Source organism: Aptenodytes patagonicus, chromosome 4, assembly GCF_965638725.1.
Source record: "Aptenodytes patagonicus chromosome 4, bAptPat1.pri.cur, whole genome shotgun sequence".
NCBI lineage: Eukaryota > Metazoa > Chordata > Aves > Sphenisciformes > Spheniscidae > Aptenodytes > Aptenodytes patagonicus.
Genome location: NC_134952.1, coordinates 53,164,702 through 53,180,727, shown reverse-complemented (window position 1 = coordinate 53,180,727; position 16,026 = coordinate 53,164,702). Strand labels below are relative to the sequence as shown.

Sequence of the window (16,026 nt, the reverse complement as noted above, 5' to 3'; positions counted from 1 at the left end):
TAAAGTAAAGCAGCCCATTACATTCATTACTTACAACCAAAGGGCAAGGGGAAGCAACAGTCGGAACAATGCAGGATAGAAACAAAACTGAAATGAGTGTCTTCAGCAGAAGGAAAGCTGCCTGATACTGTCAAAATACTAAATTCTCCTATTTTTACTATAAAAGTAAGTAACTCACCTAGAGTTTTAAAAGTCAACTTTAGGAATTTAATGGGTATTTGTGTGCAACAACAAGGACTATGAGATCTGTATTGAAGTGTACAGACTAGCAATATAAAAGAGGAATATATCATGTCAGTGACCTCTCCACACCCTCCAATTTACTGTGCTAGGATCTCCCACGTGACATGATAAACATACAAAAAGCATTCTGTACTTAGCCAGAACAGTGGCATGACCTACTAAAAATTCATTACATTATGAAATATAAGGTACTGCAAAGCACTAGTGCAAAGTAAGCCTTCTGGCAGTCTAAAAAGTTTTCTGTAGATGCCCAAAAGAATTTAAAAGTATTTTAATTAATTTGTACATCTGCATGGTCAGCTGAAAACAGCTGTTCTCTATGCAGTCCAAGCTGCCAGCACAGAGTAAAGCTCTTGATATTTGCCAGCCAGAATCTGTTACAAATAGTTCAAGAAAACCAAAGGGTGGGTAAACAAGTTTTACGGGAATTTCTTACTTGATACAAGATGGAATAAACCAATATAAATTTCCAGGCATTTAAAACGGTATCTAGAATTACCTTAACATCCACAGAATTGAAAATGGCATTATTTTCTTTTCATAGATTTTGAACATAGTAGCTAGCATTGTGAACTACAGGAAAAATACCGCTTCCTAGTCCCTGAGAATTATTCTGTATGGGCAGTTTGCCTTAGATGTCTTTTTTTCTCTTCCCTTCCGCCTAAAAATAAGAAAAAAGACTAAGGAAAAACAGAAGTTAAAAGAAAAAGTGTGACTTTCTGGTTTCTGTTATTGTTGAAGTTTTAGAAGCATGCTTTATGGGTGATAAAAATGATGTTTTATAAAAAAAAAGAAAGAAAGGAGAGGATGAGCCAAATGGGACTGTAATGTGGAGACAGAATAAAAACAATACAGCAAGATAAAAGGAAATGAGCAAAGGAGCAACAGCAGGGGAAAATAATGAGCCAGAACAAAAGCCCCACCACTAACAGAGTTTGTAGATATTCCCAACTGCAACAGAAATTTGCAGACATGGCAACAAGAGATTTGAGAAAGGAAGACAGAAAAAACCTGGGGTTTAGGAATGGAGTCAGCCAACTAATTTCTTCCCTTCCTGCTTAAGAGAGTATAAAAAGCTCTTAGATTCAAGCATTTGGCACCTTCTTTTGCCAATATATGCCCCATATATATAATATCCACTTAATCTGTTTCTCAGCATAAATATGTTCAATAAAGAACTATAATGATAGTGAACTACTGAAAAAGACCTATAAAAAAATCATGAACATTGTATACTAGTTTTACCACCACTGTAGATGACGAGAAGCACGTTAATTAAACTAATATCATAAAGAAGAATCAAACTAAACCCAAAACAGAACATATTCCTTTAAGGATGTTGTCAGGATAGAGAATCACGAGGGAAATAAACTCGTAAAACATAGGTCTATCAGCAATTATCAGTCTTCAGGTTAAGAAAATCCCTAACCTCCTTTGGTAAACCGGGCAGTTTACCAGTAATATCACTCTACACTTGTTTTTCGTTTTACTTTTTCTCTACTACTGGTCAATATCAGGAAAGAGCATTGAGCTATGAAGACCTTCAGAAGACAGATCTATTGCTCTCCCTGGATATTTGTTGCAAAGGGAAATATTAAGAAGTAAAGAAAATACTGGATGGATGTAGGTGCATTCTGATGGGTTCGTAAAGGTTTTGTTTTCCTCCTTGTTCTCACTAGTTTTGTTCTTGTTTTGTCTTCCACACTACTTGTCCATGTTATTTTATCAGTCAGATCACTCAAATCACAGCTAGAACTTCCATTACAAGGAAATTTTTAAAGGCTTTGCTATTTAAGTTACTGTTGAGTTCACACTGGTACTGTTTAAAAAGATTTGAAAATTTACTTCTCTAGCAATACAAGAGCAGGTATAAGCAATGTATGTACACCAATTTTATTCAAATTTCTGTAAGAGACTTATTATTTTGCCAAGTAGTTTATTCCCACAGATTAAACTGCTAATGTCCGACATTGCGAAATGGCTACCACAGAATTTGTGGCCCAAATTTGAAAGGTAAACTCTACCTGCTGTTCAACTCCGATTTGGTTGACATCAAGCTTGCACACTCTCAAGTGTTGTACGGATTTAACAGAAAACATGATGAAGAATCACCTCATACTCAGGACTGCTAATAAAGATGCGGCACACCACTTGGTCAAAGATTTTCCAGAATAGTAGTATTAAATGCAACACTAATTCACTGCCAATATAAGGACAGAATTGCATTCTTAAAAATATGCTATCTTTAATTTGGCCTTATTTATACAAAATTTGATTGCTAGATTATTTTGAATGAGAATAGGGGAAGATTGTATCCCAACAGAACATGGAGTAAATACTGGTTTCCATGTTTTTTTAAATTAGACCTTTTCACTGACATTGAAGATCACCTTCTCCCAAATAAATTGAACACAGTCCCAGCTACACCCAATGATCTCTAATTGAAACACTTGTTTGTAACTCCATACTACCAAGAAAGAATTCCAGTTTTAATGCAATTTAAAACAGTATCCCAATCAATTTATTGATTTTTCAGGCCAGCTTGCAAGCAAAACTCCAATTTTTGTGTAACTCATGAAGGGTAATTGTTCTGAAAACGTAATTAAATAGCAGCAATGTTATTTGTAAAACTTTTCTTTCTGAGGCTTGGACCATCTGCCCGACACACTCGATGCAATGCCCAGTTCCTGTAGCAAAAAAGGGTCTCTTGGCCTGAGGCACCAATGGAAGGTCTGCCAACATTGTCTCTCTCACTCCAAGGATGAATTTACAGTAGTCATCACCAACACCACCAGTCTCAGTGTATCCAGGTATTTTGGAACAGAAGTTATGCCAAGTTTCATTAGTTTCTAAATTTGCTACATATCTAAATTCACACATCTAATCAACCATTTTATAATACTCACTCCTCACATATTAACAGATCTGTAAGTCCAGGGAAGCATTTTCCTAATGTGAAAAACAATTGTAAGATTATTAACATTCATCCCATTTAGGTCAACTGTGGGGCTATGCTTTGCTTTTGTTTGTTTTTGCAATGGGTTTATGTGGCAAGGTGCTGGCAGCGGGAGGGCTGCAGGGTTGCCTCCGTGAGAAGAGATCGGGGCTGCCCCGTGCTGGACACAGACGCCTTCAGCCAGCTCCACAATGGACCCACCATTGCGGTGGGTCCACAAATGACACAGTAAGCATCAGTAAAGCTGGTGACACCTCTGTGAAAACGTATTTAAGAAAGGGCAAAACACCAGAGAGCAGAGGAGTGAAGGAAAAAAAGGTGAGAAAAAGCCCTGTGAACAGCAAGGTCAGTGAAGAAGGGAGAGGGGGTGCTCCAGGCACCGGAGCAGATATCCATGCTGCGGCCTGCGGAGAGCACTGCATTGGAGCAGGTGGATATGCCCTGAAGGAACTGCAGCCCATGGTGACCCCACGCTGGAGCATTCCTGGAGCACAGTCAGCCCCTCAGTTCCAGATCCCAATTGAAAAACAGGAAAGAACAAATGACACAACCTCATAGCCCTGCCTCGAGTTCACTGGGATGCTCTCATCATTTCCAAAGAGTCCCATAAATAACCTTATCTGTGGCTTCAGCTCATCTTATATTTAGTTTTGCACTTCAGAGAGCTTCTCACATAGAAACAATCCACTCACTTCTGTCCAGTTACCACAATGATTAAAAATTCCTGGATTTATTTTGCTATGCATATATATGAAACAGTCTGTGGTAGGCAACTGACCTGTTAGCTACTGTTTCTCTAGTAAGCACCTTCTAGCATCAGGGAACAGTTCCACAAGCCCTCAAAAAATTTGCAACACTGGGAGTATGAGCAGATACATGACAACATCTGAAGAGCCAACTGTTCTTCGTTAGTCTCAGGACTTTTATTCATGTTCTGCAATTACTTGAGTTTTTTCAGGGTACCTGGCTGCTTGCAAAACATACAGAATCTTAAAAGCTGACTCCACTGGAGCCAGATAGGACCACTGAACTGGTCTTTTCACAAACTTCCACTCTAACCAACAAAACTTTTCTTTCTTCATGTGGTCTTTATTTCTGCAATACCTGAAATTTGGCAATTTCTTAGGGGTTCTCTTTGAAAAATTTATTCATAACATGACAGGACTCCTGTAGTAGATTTGTCTCTGCTTTAATCTTTTCTCCTCGATCATGTAACAGACTGGAAGATGAAATTATAGATGTACACAGATGCAGAAGTATATATTCACATGGACACTTCACAATACTTGCACATTGGGAAGCTCATGTCTCTGACGTGTGCGCTTAAAATTGTTTCATATACTTAAGGTATGAAGAACCTACTGCCTCTATCATCTGTTCCTCTCATGCAGTTGTGTTTTCCTCATTCTTCACTTAAAACATAATATTACGTCAGTGAAGCTGTTGGCATTTCTCTCCAGATATTCGATAGTATGTATCAATATATAGATCAATACAGATCAAGCCCTCCTATTTTAGCACCAAATACAAAGCTATCACTTAATTTCATCATGATAATTAACATTAACAGCACCACCAAGTTTTTCCCAGATGTTTTTAGATGAATAAAAATCTCCCTGAAAGTAATGAAGCTGGTACTGAATATAAAGTTGTAATATGGCATATAATTCATGTGCTTTCAATTTCAGCATGATTTAATACACGCACACAGAGAAATATATCTTTGCAAGTTTTTTTTTGCAGTGCATTTGCTAATAACCAAACAGAACTTTTCTATTCCTTTTATTGCTGGTATCCAGTAGATTCTGTTTTCAATTTAATGCCTTTTTGTACACTACAAAAAGAAACATATTACTATTCCCCAAATCTCATTTATAATCCTTTCCCTTCATGCTCCTTCTTACTCTTATCATTAACATTAATATTCTGTTGACTCTTAAGAAGTAGAAACTTTCATTACTAAAAATGAATAAATTAATGCTAAAAGAGCACTGTATTGAAATCAAGGTAGAGTACACAGCCTGGATATAGTTCTCACTGCACTTCTATTGACAAAGTATAGTAATAGGTCAGGGATAGAAATGGCATTTTCTGTTTCTATTACTGGTATAACATAGGTCATATATTGTATGCTAACTTTTTCCTCCTAAGCTCTTTCAGTTTTAACACTTATATAAACGTCTAAAGCATACTGAAAAGTTTAATCCATAATCTAAATGACCAAATAGTGTACATATACCTAAAAAACACTGATTAACACTGGATAAACTCAGCTTCCGAAAATAAGCCACTGATCTCCTATTTAAGAACAACAAAACTTCCAGCCCTTTCACCATGCACACAGTACCTATGCCCACAAACTTCAAATTATTTGAGAGACCTATTGTAAACATTGTAAGCTATAGGAATTCTTTATTGGTCCAAATGCATATTGAGGTAGAGCAGAGTAATTTATATGCCAGTATTCACCTTGTTCTGCACGATTTCATATTGAAATTGCTTCAGAAGATTAATTTTTTAAAAAAGCACTGACAAATGAAAGAAAATCTCCCTTCAATTCAAGCAGGATGTAACCTTTCTGCCTCTCTATCCCACCCCAGGCTTTTTGAGACTTGTCTGCCTCTCTGAGTGCTTCTAACTGTTAAAATCACTTTTGTTCCTTCTCAACCTCTCAACATTTACCACAGAATATTTGCTTTAGCTGTAACATTTTTCCACCTGTGTTAATTTTAAATCCAGTGACTCAATTTCTACTTTTTCCTGTCTTATGCTGTATCAAACAGCAATGCACTTGCAAAATCCCTGGAGGAAAGAGCAGAAAGCAAACTCAGGTTATCTGGTAGCACTTGCAAAGCATCAAATGGAGAAAGAACAATGTGTGCTAAGTTAAAATAACAAACCTCTGCACTTGTTAAATGTCAATGCTCAGACTGAGAACAAAGTATTTTGCCAATACTGTTTTACCACTGTATCCCAGTTAACACAGTGTTGCCATTGCTTGTAACAAGACACAGGCTTTGGATTAAGCTAACAACATGGGCATCAAGATTTGTTTTTGTCTGGCCTGCCTGGATATTTGCTTTAGCTCTTAAGAACAGTTATCTAATGACCAGGTTAGTATTACCTTTTTTGCACTAGCTCTTGTTCAGCTTTTCACAGTTGAGTGGCGTTAACACCTTGTATTGGGCTTACATGGCAAGGTTTCGGTAGCGGGGGCATGCAGGGGTGGCTTTGTCAGCTCTATGTTTGTATCTTACAGATACCAGTAACAAGAACTTACTCTGTGAAGAATGATCTTCCAATAATGAGCAATCCAAATAATTGCAGGCACTGGATGGCACCAGAGACCCCAGGACTATGAACAACTCAACAATGGCCAGTTACTCACCATCAAAGGAAAAAAACCTTTGGAGTGTGGTAAAACCAGTTGTAAGGATAACTGAGATGTCATGTGAACTTGAAATCAATGATAAAGAGCAAGGTGTACAACATGTCAACAAACATATCAGAGAGATCCCAACTGGATTCCAGAATGAGGAGAAAGAAATCATTAACATTAACATCAGACTCCTGCCAAGGAGTTGTGATACCAGATTTACTGTAGTGCTACTACTCCCATGACTGACCTGAAGCCATTGACCTTCACAAGAGAGGCTGTGCAAGAGTGCGCGATACATCAAAGAAAGGAGTAGGTACTAGGAACTTTATGTACATTTAATTTTTGACTTTTTGAACTAGATGTGCTAGTATCACTGTAACTGGAATAATAAAAAAAAAATCTTTGATCAGACTGTTAAGACTTTAATTAGACTAACACTAAGTTCTTGTCTATGCATATGAAGCATGGGCTTTGCCCCCACTGATCGTGTCTCCTTGAAGTCTGAATATTACTTGTCAATCATGATTTTTTTTCAGACCATTTGAATGCTATGTGAGCAAAAACACCAAACCTGAGTGATTTCTCATTGGCTCATACTGTTTTGTAAGGTTATAAACAAACGAAAGTAAAACAAAGAAATTGCAAAAAAGGTATTGGAAATGATGGGTGATTTCCTGGCAAAGTTAAAATCCCAACTCTTACGCTCTTTACTCCCAAAGTCAAAGGGCCATATTCAGTTTTGCACTGAAATGACAGCTGTTAGCAACACCTCTATCAGGCGACAGGTTTAGAAATACACCAGCTGTTTGAGTATTTTAAGTATTCTTTCATAGACTTAGGAGGAACAGGTAAAAAGCTTGTTCATTTAGGAAGTGAAGCTAGTTTTCTTCTCATCGGAATCCTGAAATGATTTTTTTCTTCCACTCTTCTTTCACTGCCTTATACAGTTTTTTCACAACTCTCTCCATTCCCAATATGTATTTCTTTAAGCAAAGCATCACAGTGTTAAATGTTCCCTCTGTCCTCTTCCAGATAACAGTATCCTACATGGACTGAAAATATTATCGTAACAAAGATGGTGATGAAGAAAGAAAGCATGACAGACAGCAAGAGGTAGACATTTCTATGCAGAAAGGATTTTCTAGTACCAAGGAAGAGATGGAAGAATGGCAACAGATAAAGTTCAAGAAGGAAGGTGAAGTTCAAAAGGATAATACGCACATGCTCATTTCTGTTGTTTCTTTAAATTATGTATTTGCTTCTTAATTGGTTTTTCAAGATATTCCAGCAAATACAATAAGAACTATGAATTATACACGCAAAGAAGTTTCAGGAAGCCTGACTGAAAGGGCGAGAGAGGATGCTGAAGATGGCTGTTACGAACAAAAGAAGAAAAGATTATGTAAGATTGATAAACAATAACACCATGTTAAGTGGTACAGAATCAGCCAACATAATGCAACATCACCTGTGAAGAAGGCTCATTCACTTTAAAGACTTGCATGAATATTTAGTTGATTGCTTTTATTTTCAGTTCAGATCCATTTAAGAATAACTGGTGAAATGTTATTTTTAAATGAGGGTAGTATGTCCTCTGTTTGAAATTAAAGCCACAGGTGCTAAACAGTTGCTCCAGTTGAATAACTGTTATTATTATATACTACGAGGCCAAATCAAAGTCGCATAGTAACAAGATTCAAGTATCATCTCTTGTTAGTAAGAAAAGGTATTAGCAGGAAAGCTTTAAGAATACTGATGGCACAAGCACCTTCTTATCTTACCTGGTAAGGGTGGGTGTAGAGTATATCCTCGGGTGAATGAAGTCATCCTGTGTAAGGGAACACTGAAGCAACTAATAGCGGTGACGGGGTTTGTGGTGAATTCTCCAGTTTGCTCCTGATTCCTTGCTTAATAAAGCCATAAACCAGGAATTACACACACCCCCACACCCCCCCGCTTTGGACAACAACAACTATCCACTCAAGTAGCACAGTCATGTCCAGCACACACAGTATTCACTTTGCTCACATGTATCGGTGCTGTCTTAGCAATGTCTCTTAGAAGCTGAAGTACTCAGAAAATAAGATAGAAAGTAAAGCTATAATTCGAATCGATTCGAAAATCAGAGTGTACGTTTTCAGGATCAGCTCTCCTATTTCCTGGGATAAAGCTGGGTAAATTCTGACCTTGTAAAAGCTTACCAAATCCCCTGCAGAAATGTCTCTTGAATCACACATGAAAGTTACATACATAATTATGAACATTCATCAAATAGAGCACATATTTAAAGGTGCTGACCCTGTATTCACAACTGGTGCAAAAGTATTATTACTGGAAGACAAAAAAAATACAGGTTTTAAAAAACTAATCGTTTCCTTAAGTTTCCAGATCTTGAAGATGGATTTTTTCAATCTCAGAGACAAGCATCACTGAAGTATTTTCTTACTTGTAGTGAATCACCAGTGGATGATTAATTGCACAAAATGGTAAGAATAATTGAGTTTTATTTCAGATAATAACTTTGAGATAGCTTACTAATAATTTATTCATAGATATATTTAATAATGAAGATATTACTGCCAAAAAAGTCATGTTGGACTGTTGATAATACAAATATTATATTAAGAAGTAGCATTTTGCCAGTAAGGGTAACTTGCAGCTCATTTCATATACAGCAGTATTTAATTAAATCCGTAAGTGCAGAGTCTCCAGATGTTGTTTTTTAATTTAATAATGATGGAACGAATGAGATGCTGATAGGTTTGTAAACTAAGCCTTCAGAACATGGAGCATTCCACAGGGCCTTTAAAAAAAAAAGAAAAAAAAAGAAAGAAAAGAAAAAGAAATGAAATGAAATCTTAAAGATGCATGGTTTGACGGCAACACAAAGTTAAATGAAAAATGATCATTTCTGCTGTATGCAGTCATGCAGGCAGCATGTAATAATAAAGCTTCTTTCACACCAACGATCAACATAACAAGGAATTAAGTGACAACGCATACAAAAACAGAAATATGACTCGTCAGCTTGTGCATGACACAGTTCTAGTTAGAAAACAGTTATGTACAACAGATGCCATGTCTCTACAGGAAAAAGGTCACCAGAATGAGCTCGTTTATGCTAATAGAGGGAATCTACATGCAGCATGCACACAACATGAAAACATTTCCATGTTATGATAAAACTGTGTAAGTAGATCATTCTGCATTAAAAAGCTCCCATTCTAAACATACTAATATGACAAAAAACATACACATTGCTTTATAATACAGTGGTTATCCATGCCCCATTTCTGAATTTTGCTTGTTGATCTTTTCTTCAAGATGAATCCAAGTTTTTATCATTTTTAAGAAAATATACTCAAAGCCTATTGCGAAACGTTGCTATGTTTGAGAATTTCTGATTATTATTGAATGCATTTTAAATTCTCTGTTCATTCTTTTGAACAAAAATCAAAAGATTTCAGTGCTGCTATGATATTCCCAAATCATTTTCTGGCCTTACAAATAGGAGACTGCTAGTATTCAGCATAATGCATGAACAGAGTCAGCAAGGTATAATCTAGTGGGACAAGGTTTGTTTTTTAATTTCAATCAAATAAAATCTATTGAAAGGTCTTGTTTGTCAGTGTCCTACTTCTTTCTATCCTTAGCGTAACAGGTCAGAGTGAATGTAGTAAAAACATGTTATTAATTTAAAAACATGTTATTAATTCTAGGGATAACTGCTCATTTAATTAATACTTTGAGATGTCATGAACTGCCTGGTCGCATCTTTATGATAGAAACAATGTAACTATAACATGCTGAAAATAGACTACTGCAATAACATTTTGGTAAGTCATACTCACACTCACTCAGTACTACACAGAAATTAAAGTAAAAATAAGAAATGAGACAAAATGTCTTGATGGATATGCTTAAGTGAAAAAGTAAACTTCTGGAGAACTCTAAGGAGAAGACAGTGATCGAGCTAAAGCAGAAAAAGTGGGAAAAGCACTATCTTCAAAAAAAGAATCTCTAGGATGAATAAGTAGTAATAACTAAATACCCTCCTTTACTTCTTCCCCTTCTTCTCTCCCCCACCCCAAGACATCTAAGCAAAAGTTAGTGACAATAAGTCTGGTTAATATTTCTAAGTACCTCATATTTTATTGCACTTTAAAAGCAAGATAGCAACAGCATAACTGCAGATACAAAGACAGAAGAAGTTTATGACAGAGAAATGTAGAATAAGTAGAACGACTGAGAACTTAACAGGCAAGAAAAACATTGCACTGTTATTGCAGAGTATATTACAGGAAAACAATATTTTTAAAGATACAGAGACTACAGTGTTATATTAAGTTCTGGTCTACGAGGAAACTCAGCTATTATATCAAGCCACATATTACTACAGATATTTAAACAGCACGCAGTTTATTTATTCAAGCAGCCAGAAGCCAACTCACATTCCACAAATCAAAACTGAAGATCATTCATACTAATTGAGCACCACTACAGAATGTAAATTTTACTGTTCTTTATACCTAGAGATGGTAAAATTAAATGCATAATACCTGTTGACAATCAGCCACAGAAGTAAAGTGATTAGTGGAAGCCTGTCTTTTCCATACAGCAAGTCTCAGTTTCTGTTCCAGAACCCAGTTACTTTTGAAGTTCGTTTATGTGAAAACCTGTATCACTTTTTGTATAGCACCACAGACACCAAATGCTCAGCACAAGCAAGCATCCTCCGGCAAGTTCAGCACCGGTAACTTGAACTGTTTATCCCTGTAGTGAGCAGTACTAGGTGTAACAATTCATTCATGATCATGATTTTGTGGCTAAATGGAATTCAAACAGCAAGTACCTAAGGATTTTGATGGTGAGGCAGTATGTTTGGTAAGGGCTGGTGGGAGGCAGTCATTAAAACCAAAAAAGTTTCACCATAAATTTCACTATTAATGGATGAGAAGTTTGACAGAATTTGCACAAGTAGGACATCCTAAAACACACGTAGATTTTGAAATGGTATTTTGAAACTGTATACTAAAAAAAGGAAATTGGACATGAGAAGAAAAGAAAATGATTGCTAGAGGAAGTTGTGGGAAAGGAATTACCATGCCAAGAACAACCTGGATATCCAGATATGAATAGGTACACAGAAGTACAAGCAAAGCAAAGACTGAAATGGCTAACGGTTTATTTGATTTCTAAAGGTACTTATTTTTTAAAAATAATTTTGCATTAGAAAAAGGTATATTAGGCATGAGTTTGCATTATTTCACTGTATACATTAGAAAACAAACTCAGAGAGAAAATAAGAAATAAATGGAGAAAAATAATCTAGTAGTAACATACAATAGCAGGTGGACATCCGTCTCCAAGGCGGGGTGGGGGGGAGGCAGAAGCAGGATGTATTTTCTGTTTTAGGTGGCAAAATACAATTCATTTCACACTGAAACAAACTATGCAATACTGTGGGCAGGAATATATTTAGATTAAACTGGAAAGTTCAAGAAATTCAAGTACTTTAGTATTCTGTTCCCCTGCCTTCCTAAAGTAGAGGACACAATGCAACATGGTTCCTCACAGCATCCATAAACCATGCTGGCTGGCTGCCAGGGAGGATGGGGAGCATAGACAGGAGGTGGAGGGGAATAGTTAGAGCATCCACCTCCACGTCTTCCGCTCCCTCCTAGTGAAACACAGAGGCTCTGCAGAAAGCAGTGCCCAGGCTTGGAGAGGGAAACGGAGGCGTGCTGTCCAAGGTAATGTACAGCAAGCTACAAAACAAATAACCTGAAAATGTATTAGTATGGATACCTATTAAGTTTAATATTGCATGGTAGTACAGGTGTTTAGAGTCAGTGCCTATTTGTGTATCACCCAGCACTGTTGTAAATGCAAAGCTGGTGACTGCCAAGGAAAGGCAATTTTTGTTTGTAGCTATGCAAATCAAACAGTAAGCAGATTGGGAGCAATACCACACAAGTTTGTTGTCTGAGACTCTAGAAGCATAATACAAAACGTAAGGACCACTAAAGTGGAAAGGATTCTCATTAAATGGGGAATGAGTTAAGGACCAGTCCAAAGCCTGTTTACATCAGCTTTACTCTCAGTATGGAAGACAAAGAACAAACAGAATAGCAGTTCTGAGATGTGAAACCTATAATATCAGCACAAGGCAAACACAGAAAAGACATTGTAGAAATCACGTCAGCTCTTAGGTATTTCTACTCCGTGCAGAATAATATTAAGTACAAATTTTTTTCATCCAAAGACTGATAAAGATTGACAAAGCGGTGCCGAGTCGGACTTCTTTTGGTGACAGAAATAGAGAACTGTACTGTGATTGTTTAATTCTGCTTTTGAGACACAGTTTACTGAAAACTCATTAGCAATGGCACATGCTGCAGAGTGTTTGTGTGATGCCTGCGTGATACTTTGGACTACCTATTTAGCTAGCAGCCATAACCAGAGTTGTATTGCTTAACATGATCTTGTAACAGTCGCAATGCTAGTTTACTGTATCTATTCATCTTCCGGTCCGTTTTAGTAACCTGATCAACATGGAAGAAACTATTCCTTGATCTCTCAATAAAATAAGGCTTTGCAAACAAAGGAAGGTGAAGGAGATTAAATTGTCATTGATTATTTAAGACACAGTAATCATTTATTATTTAGCAGTCTCCCACATCAATCTGTTGCGCACATGGCTCTTTCTGCAAGACTTCCAACGTGTTTTAAATGATTCTCAGTACACATATTGGAAAACAGAATAAATTTAGGACTATCACAAGGTGGAGACCCCTTGACATTCTGCAGTAGAAAGCAATTAGCTTTCTAAGAAACCTGGATTGCTTTCTAATGTCTTCCCTTGCATACACACAGCAGCTGGCTTGATATTTTACTTTCAGTTTAGTCAAGTAGCAAAGTGGTCATGTTAATCACTTAAGCAAACTGCAGCATTTCTCATCATGGAAGACCTTTTTCCTCCTTATCAAAACTTATTTTAAACTTTATGTTTTAATTCCATAATTAAGTTTCATATTAGATCGTTTTAATACAGACAAGAGATTAAGCAGTGTGCTTTCCAGTTCAGTTTTTTTATGAGAAACATTATCTTTACTGCTACAGACTTTAGCTTCCACTTGCTTGCTAATATGGTACTCTAAAGCAATTTCAGTTGAAAAATCTCAGTGTGCTGCATGGGAGAAAACAGAGAAATCTATCAGAACTATTACCCAATAATTTACAGATACTGCAGGAGATTGCATGATCCAAACTTTGCTGATCACCTTGACAGCCAGAATCTGACTGTAATTATGTTATATCCGCTAACATAAAATACACTATATTAACTTCCATTCTGGTAACCTCTCAAATACTTACCCAAAACACTCAGTCAACACCGTTTAAACTTTTTCAGAGCAGCTCCACAGAGACAAGAATATTTCTTTGCTTAGAAACATTGCCCTTCTTCCTTCTTCACCCATTCCTTCCTGAATATAGACTAGCCTCTAGCCTTTTTTCATTACTGTACACCCTATGGATGAAAGGATTCATTCCTACTCTGAGTCAGTCAGAACTTCCATTTACTTTTGACAACGCATCTAAATGAACTCCAAGGCTAAAGAATAGTCTCTCAACTACTGGAGACATTGTCCAGAAGTCAAACAAAACAGAGCATTGCTTTCTTCTGGAGGCTAACCTGTCTCAGTTTTTTTTGCACTGCAAAATAGGCAACTATTAAGTTTATACAGTGAAACAAAAGAATATGAAAGAATATAAAACAAACTATTCACAGAAGCACTAACTTAAGGATTTCTGAAAGACTACATTCTGAAGTGTATATCAATATTTGTACAACGTTGATGAAATAATGCAACGCAAATTCCTGATAACACTTTTATCCGACTATTGTTAGCTTCTAAAGTTGCATTAAGGAGAAATAAAACAGGTGACTACTTTTGTTTGGTTTTTTTGGAATTACAGCAGCAAATCTGTAGTGATGATGGAATGAATGAACTTAAATTTTCTGCTTACCTTTAAACTAGATATCTTAAGTATTCAATGTATGCTATTCTCAAAATGTGTGGCTAATGGGGTGAAAATTGTATCTTGCATTCTCTGATCTGTTTTGTGTTTTTCTATTTAATCTAATTTCACATTAGCACAATATTCTTGTAGTTATACACACTTACGCATATCCTGAATAAAATGATGTACAGATACTACTTGCCAGGGTTACAACTTGCTCTTTGAAATCTCACGTAAAAGCAAAGAACACAAATGTAATTGCCACTTGGTTTCAGCAGAAACACAGTTGAACCTATCATCACCTGTAATAGCTATCCTTTGAAGAAAAGCTGCATAACCTAATAAATAGGTGACCAAAAGTTTTTAACAATATTGCGAAAAGTGTTAATACTATTTATTTGCATATTCTTCTTCATTGAATTCCCTTCATGATGATCACAGTAAGCATGTCTTATTCCTGTAGATCAGTTCAACTTTCTCTGTGATCAATTCCTTGTAATACAATTTTCACAAGTACTCTGTACAAGATAAATACAGGTGGATGTGTTGTTCCATATAAAAACATTCCACATTTCCTTTTGTTCTTGCATTACATCACCCTATATAAGAAAATATATGGTTGCAACCATGACATGGTAGAGGCATTTTAACAGGGAAGGTTGAAAAATGTGTTCCACTAATGTTGAAGAGAATGCTGCTAAAGAAAAGGATTTTTTAAAATTATTGTTATTATTATCTTTAATACTCAGACCTCAGCCAGAAAACTGTATCTGTTTGGGGGAAGGGGGTCTAATTTATTGCAGAATCAGCAATCATCTACTTTACTGACAGAAGACCTCCCCCCAAAAACTGCAAGGGAACACAGACTGGAAAAAGGAAAAAAAAAAATCCGTTAACAGCATGGATCTCTGCAGCATGAGATAACACATATTTGATTTGGGAGAGAACAACCAAATACATAAATCACATCTGTTTAAAAACAAACAAACAACCCCCCCCCCAGCAACCCTACAAATTGCTTATTCTCATTTTTAGTAAAGACTTCTATTTAACATCTGAGATGTAATAAAGTAGCTGTTAAGGATAATTAGTCCCAGAAGAAAGGGATATAGCATTGCAACATACAAAAATGTTTTCAAGTATTTTTGAATATTATGGGGTTTTCACCATTAATATATACACCTCACAGTTTCAGTAAATTCCAACAGACATTATTTCACAGACACAGTAGAACATCAGGGTTCATATCTGGCAATCCACTAACAAGAAATTAGTGCAGATAAGTCTGTACTTTACTCAGTGTACCTATTTGCCCTAAATAAAAAATACTCAAAAAAAACCCCAACCCACAAGTATTAAGTAATACCTATAAAAATAATAATTATAACTACATTTTTGTCCAAAGTATTTTACTTTTTAAAAA

At 36.3% G+C, this 16,026-nt stretch overlaps 1 protein-coding gene across 7 annotated transcripts in view; it reads right to left on the bottom strand.

Annotated features, from left to right (window-relative positions):
• CCSER1 (coiled-coil serine rich protein 1) overlaps positions 1-16,026 on the bottom strand; it is a 755,676-nt gene that overhangs the window by 263,567 nt on the left and 476,083 nt on the right. The window contains exon 11 of one of the 7 annotated variants that reach the window (XM_076336762.1): positions 9,089-9,381. The exons of the other annotated variants lie outside the window; for them this stretch is intronic. Within the exon in view, the coding sequence (XP_076192877.1) occupies positions 9,301-9,381 (81 nt within the window). The 3' untranslated portion in view covers positions 9,089-9,300. Of the gene's footprint in view, positions 1-9,088; positions 9,382-16,026 lie in introns of those variants that run through there. 7 annotated transcript variants of the gene reach the window in all.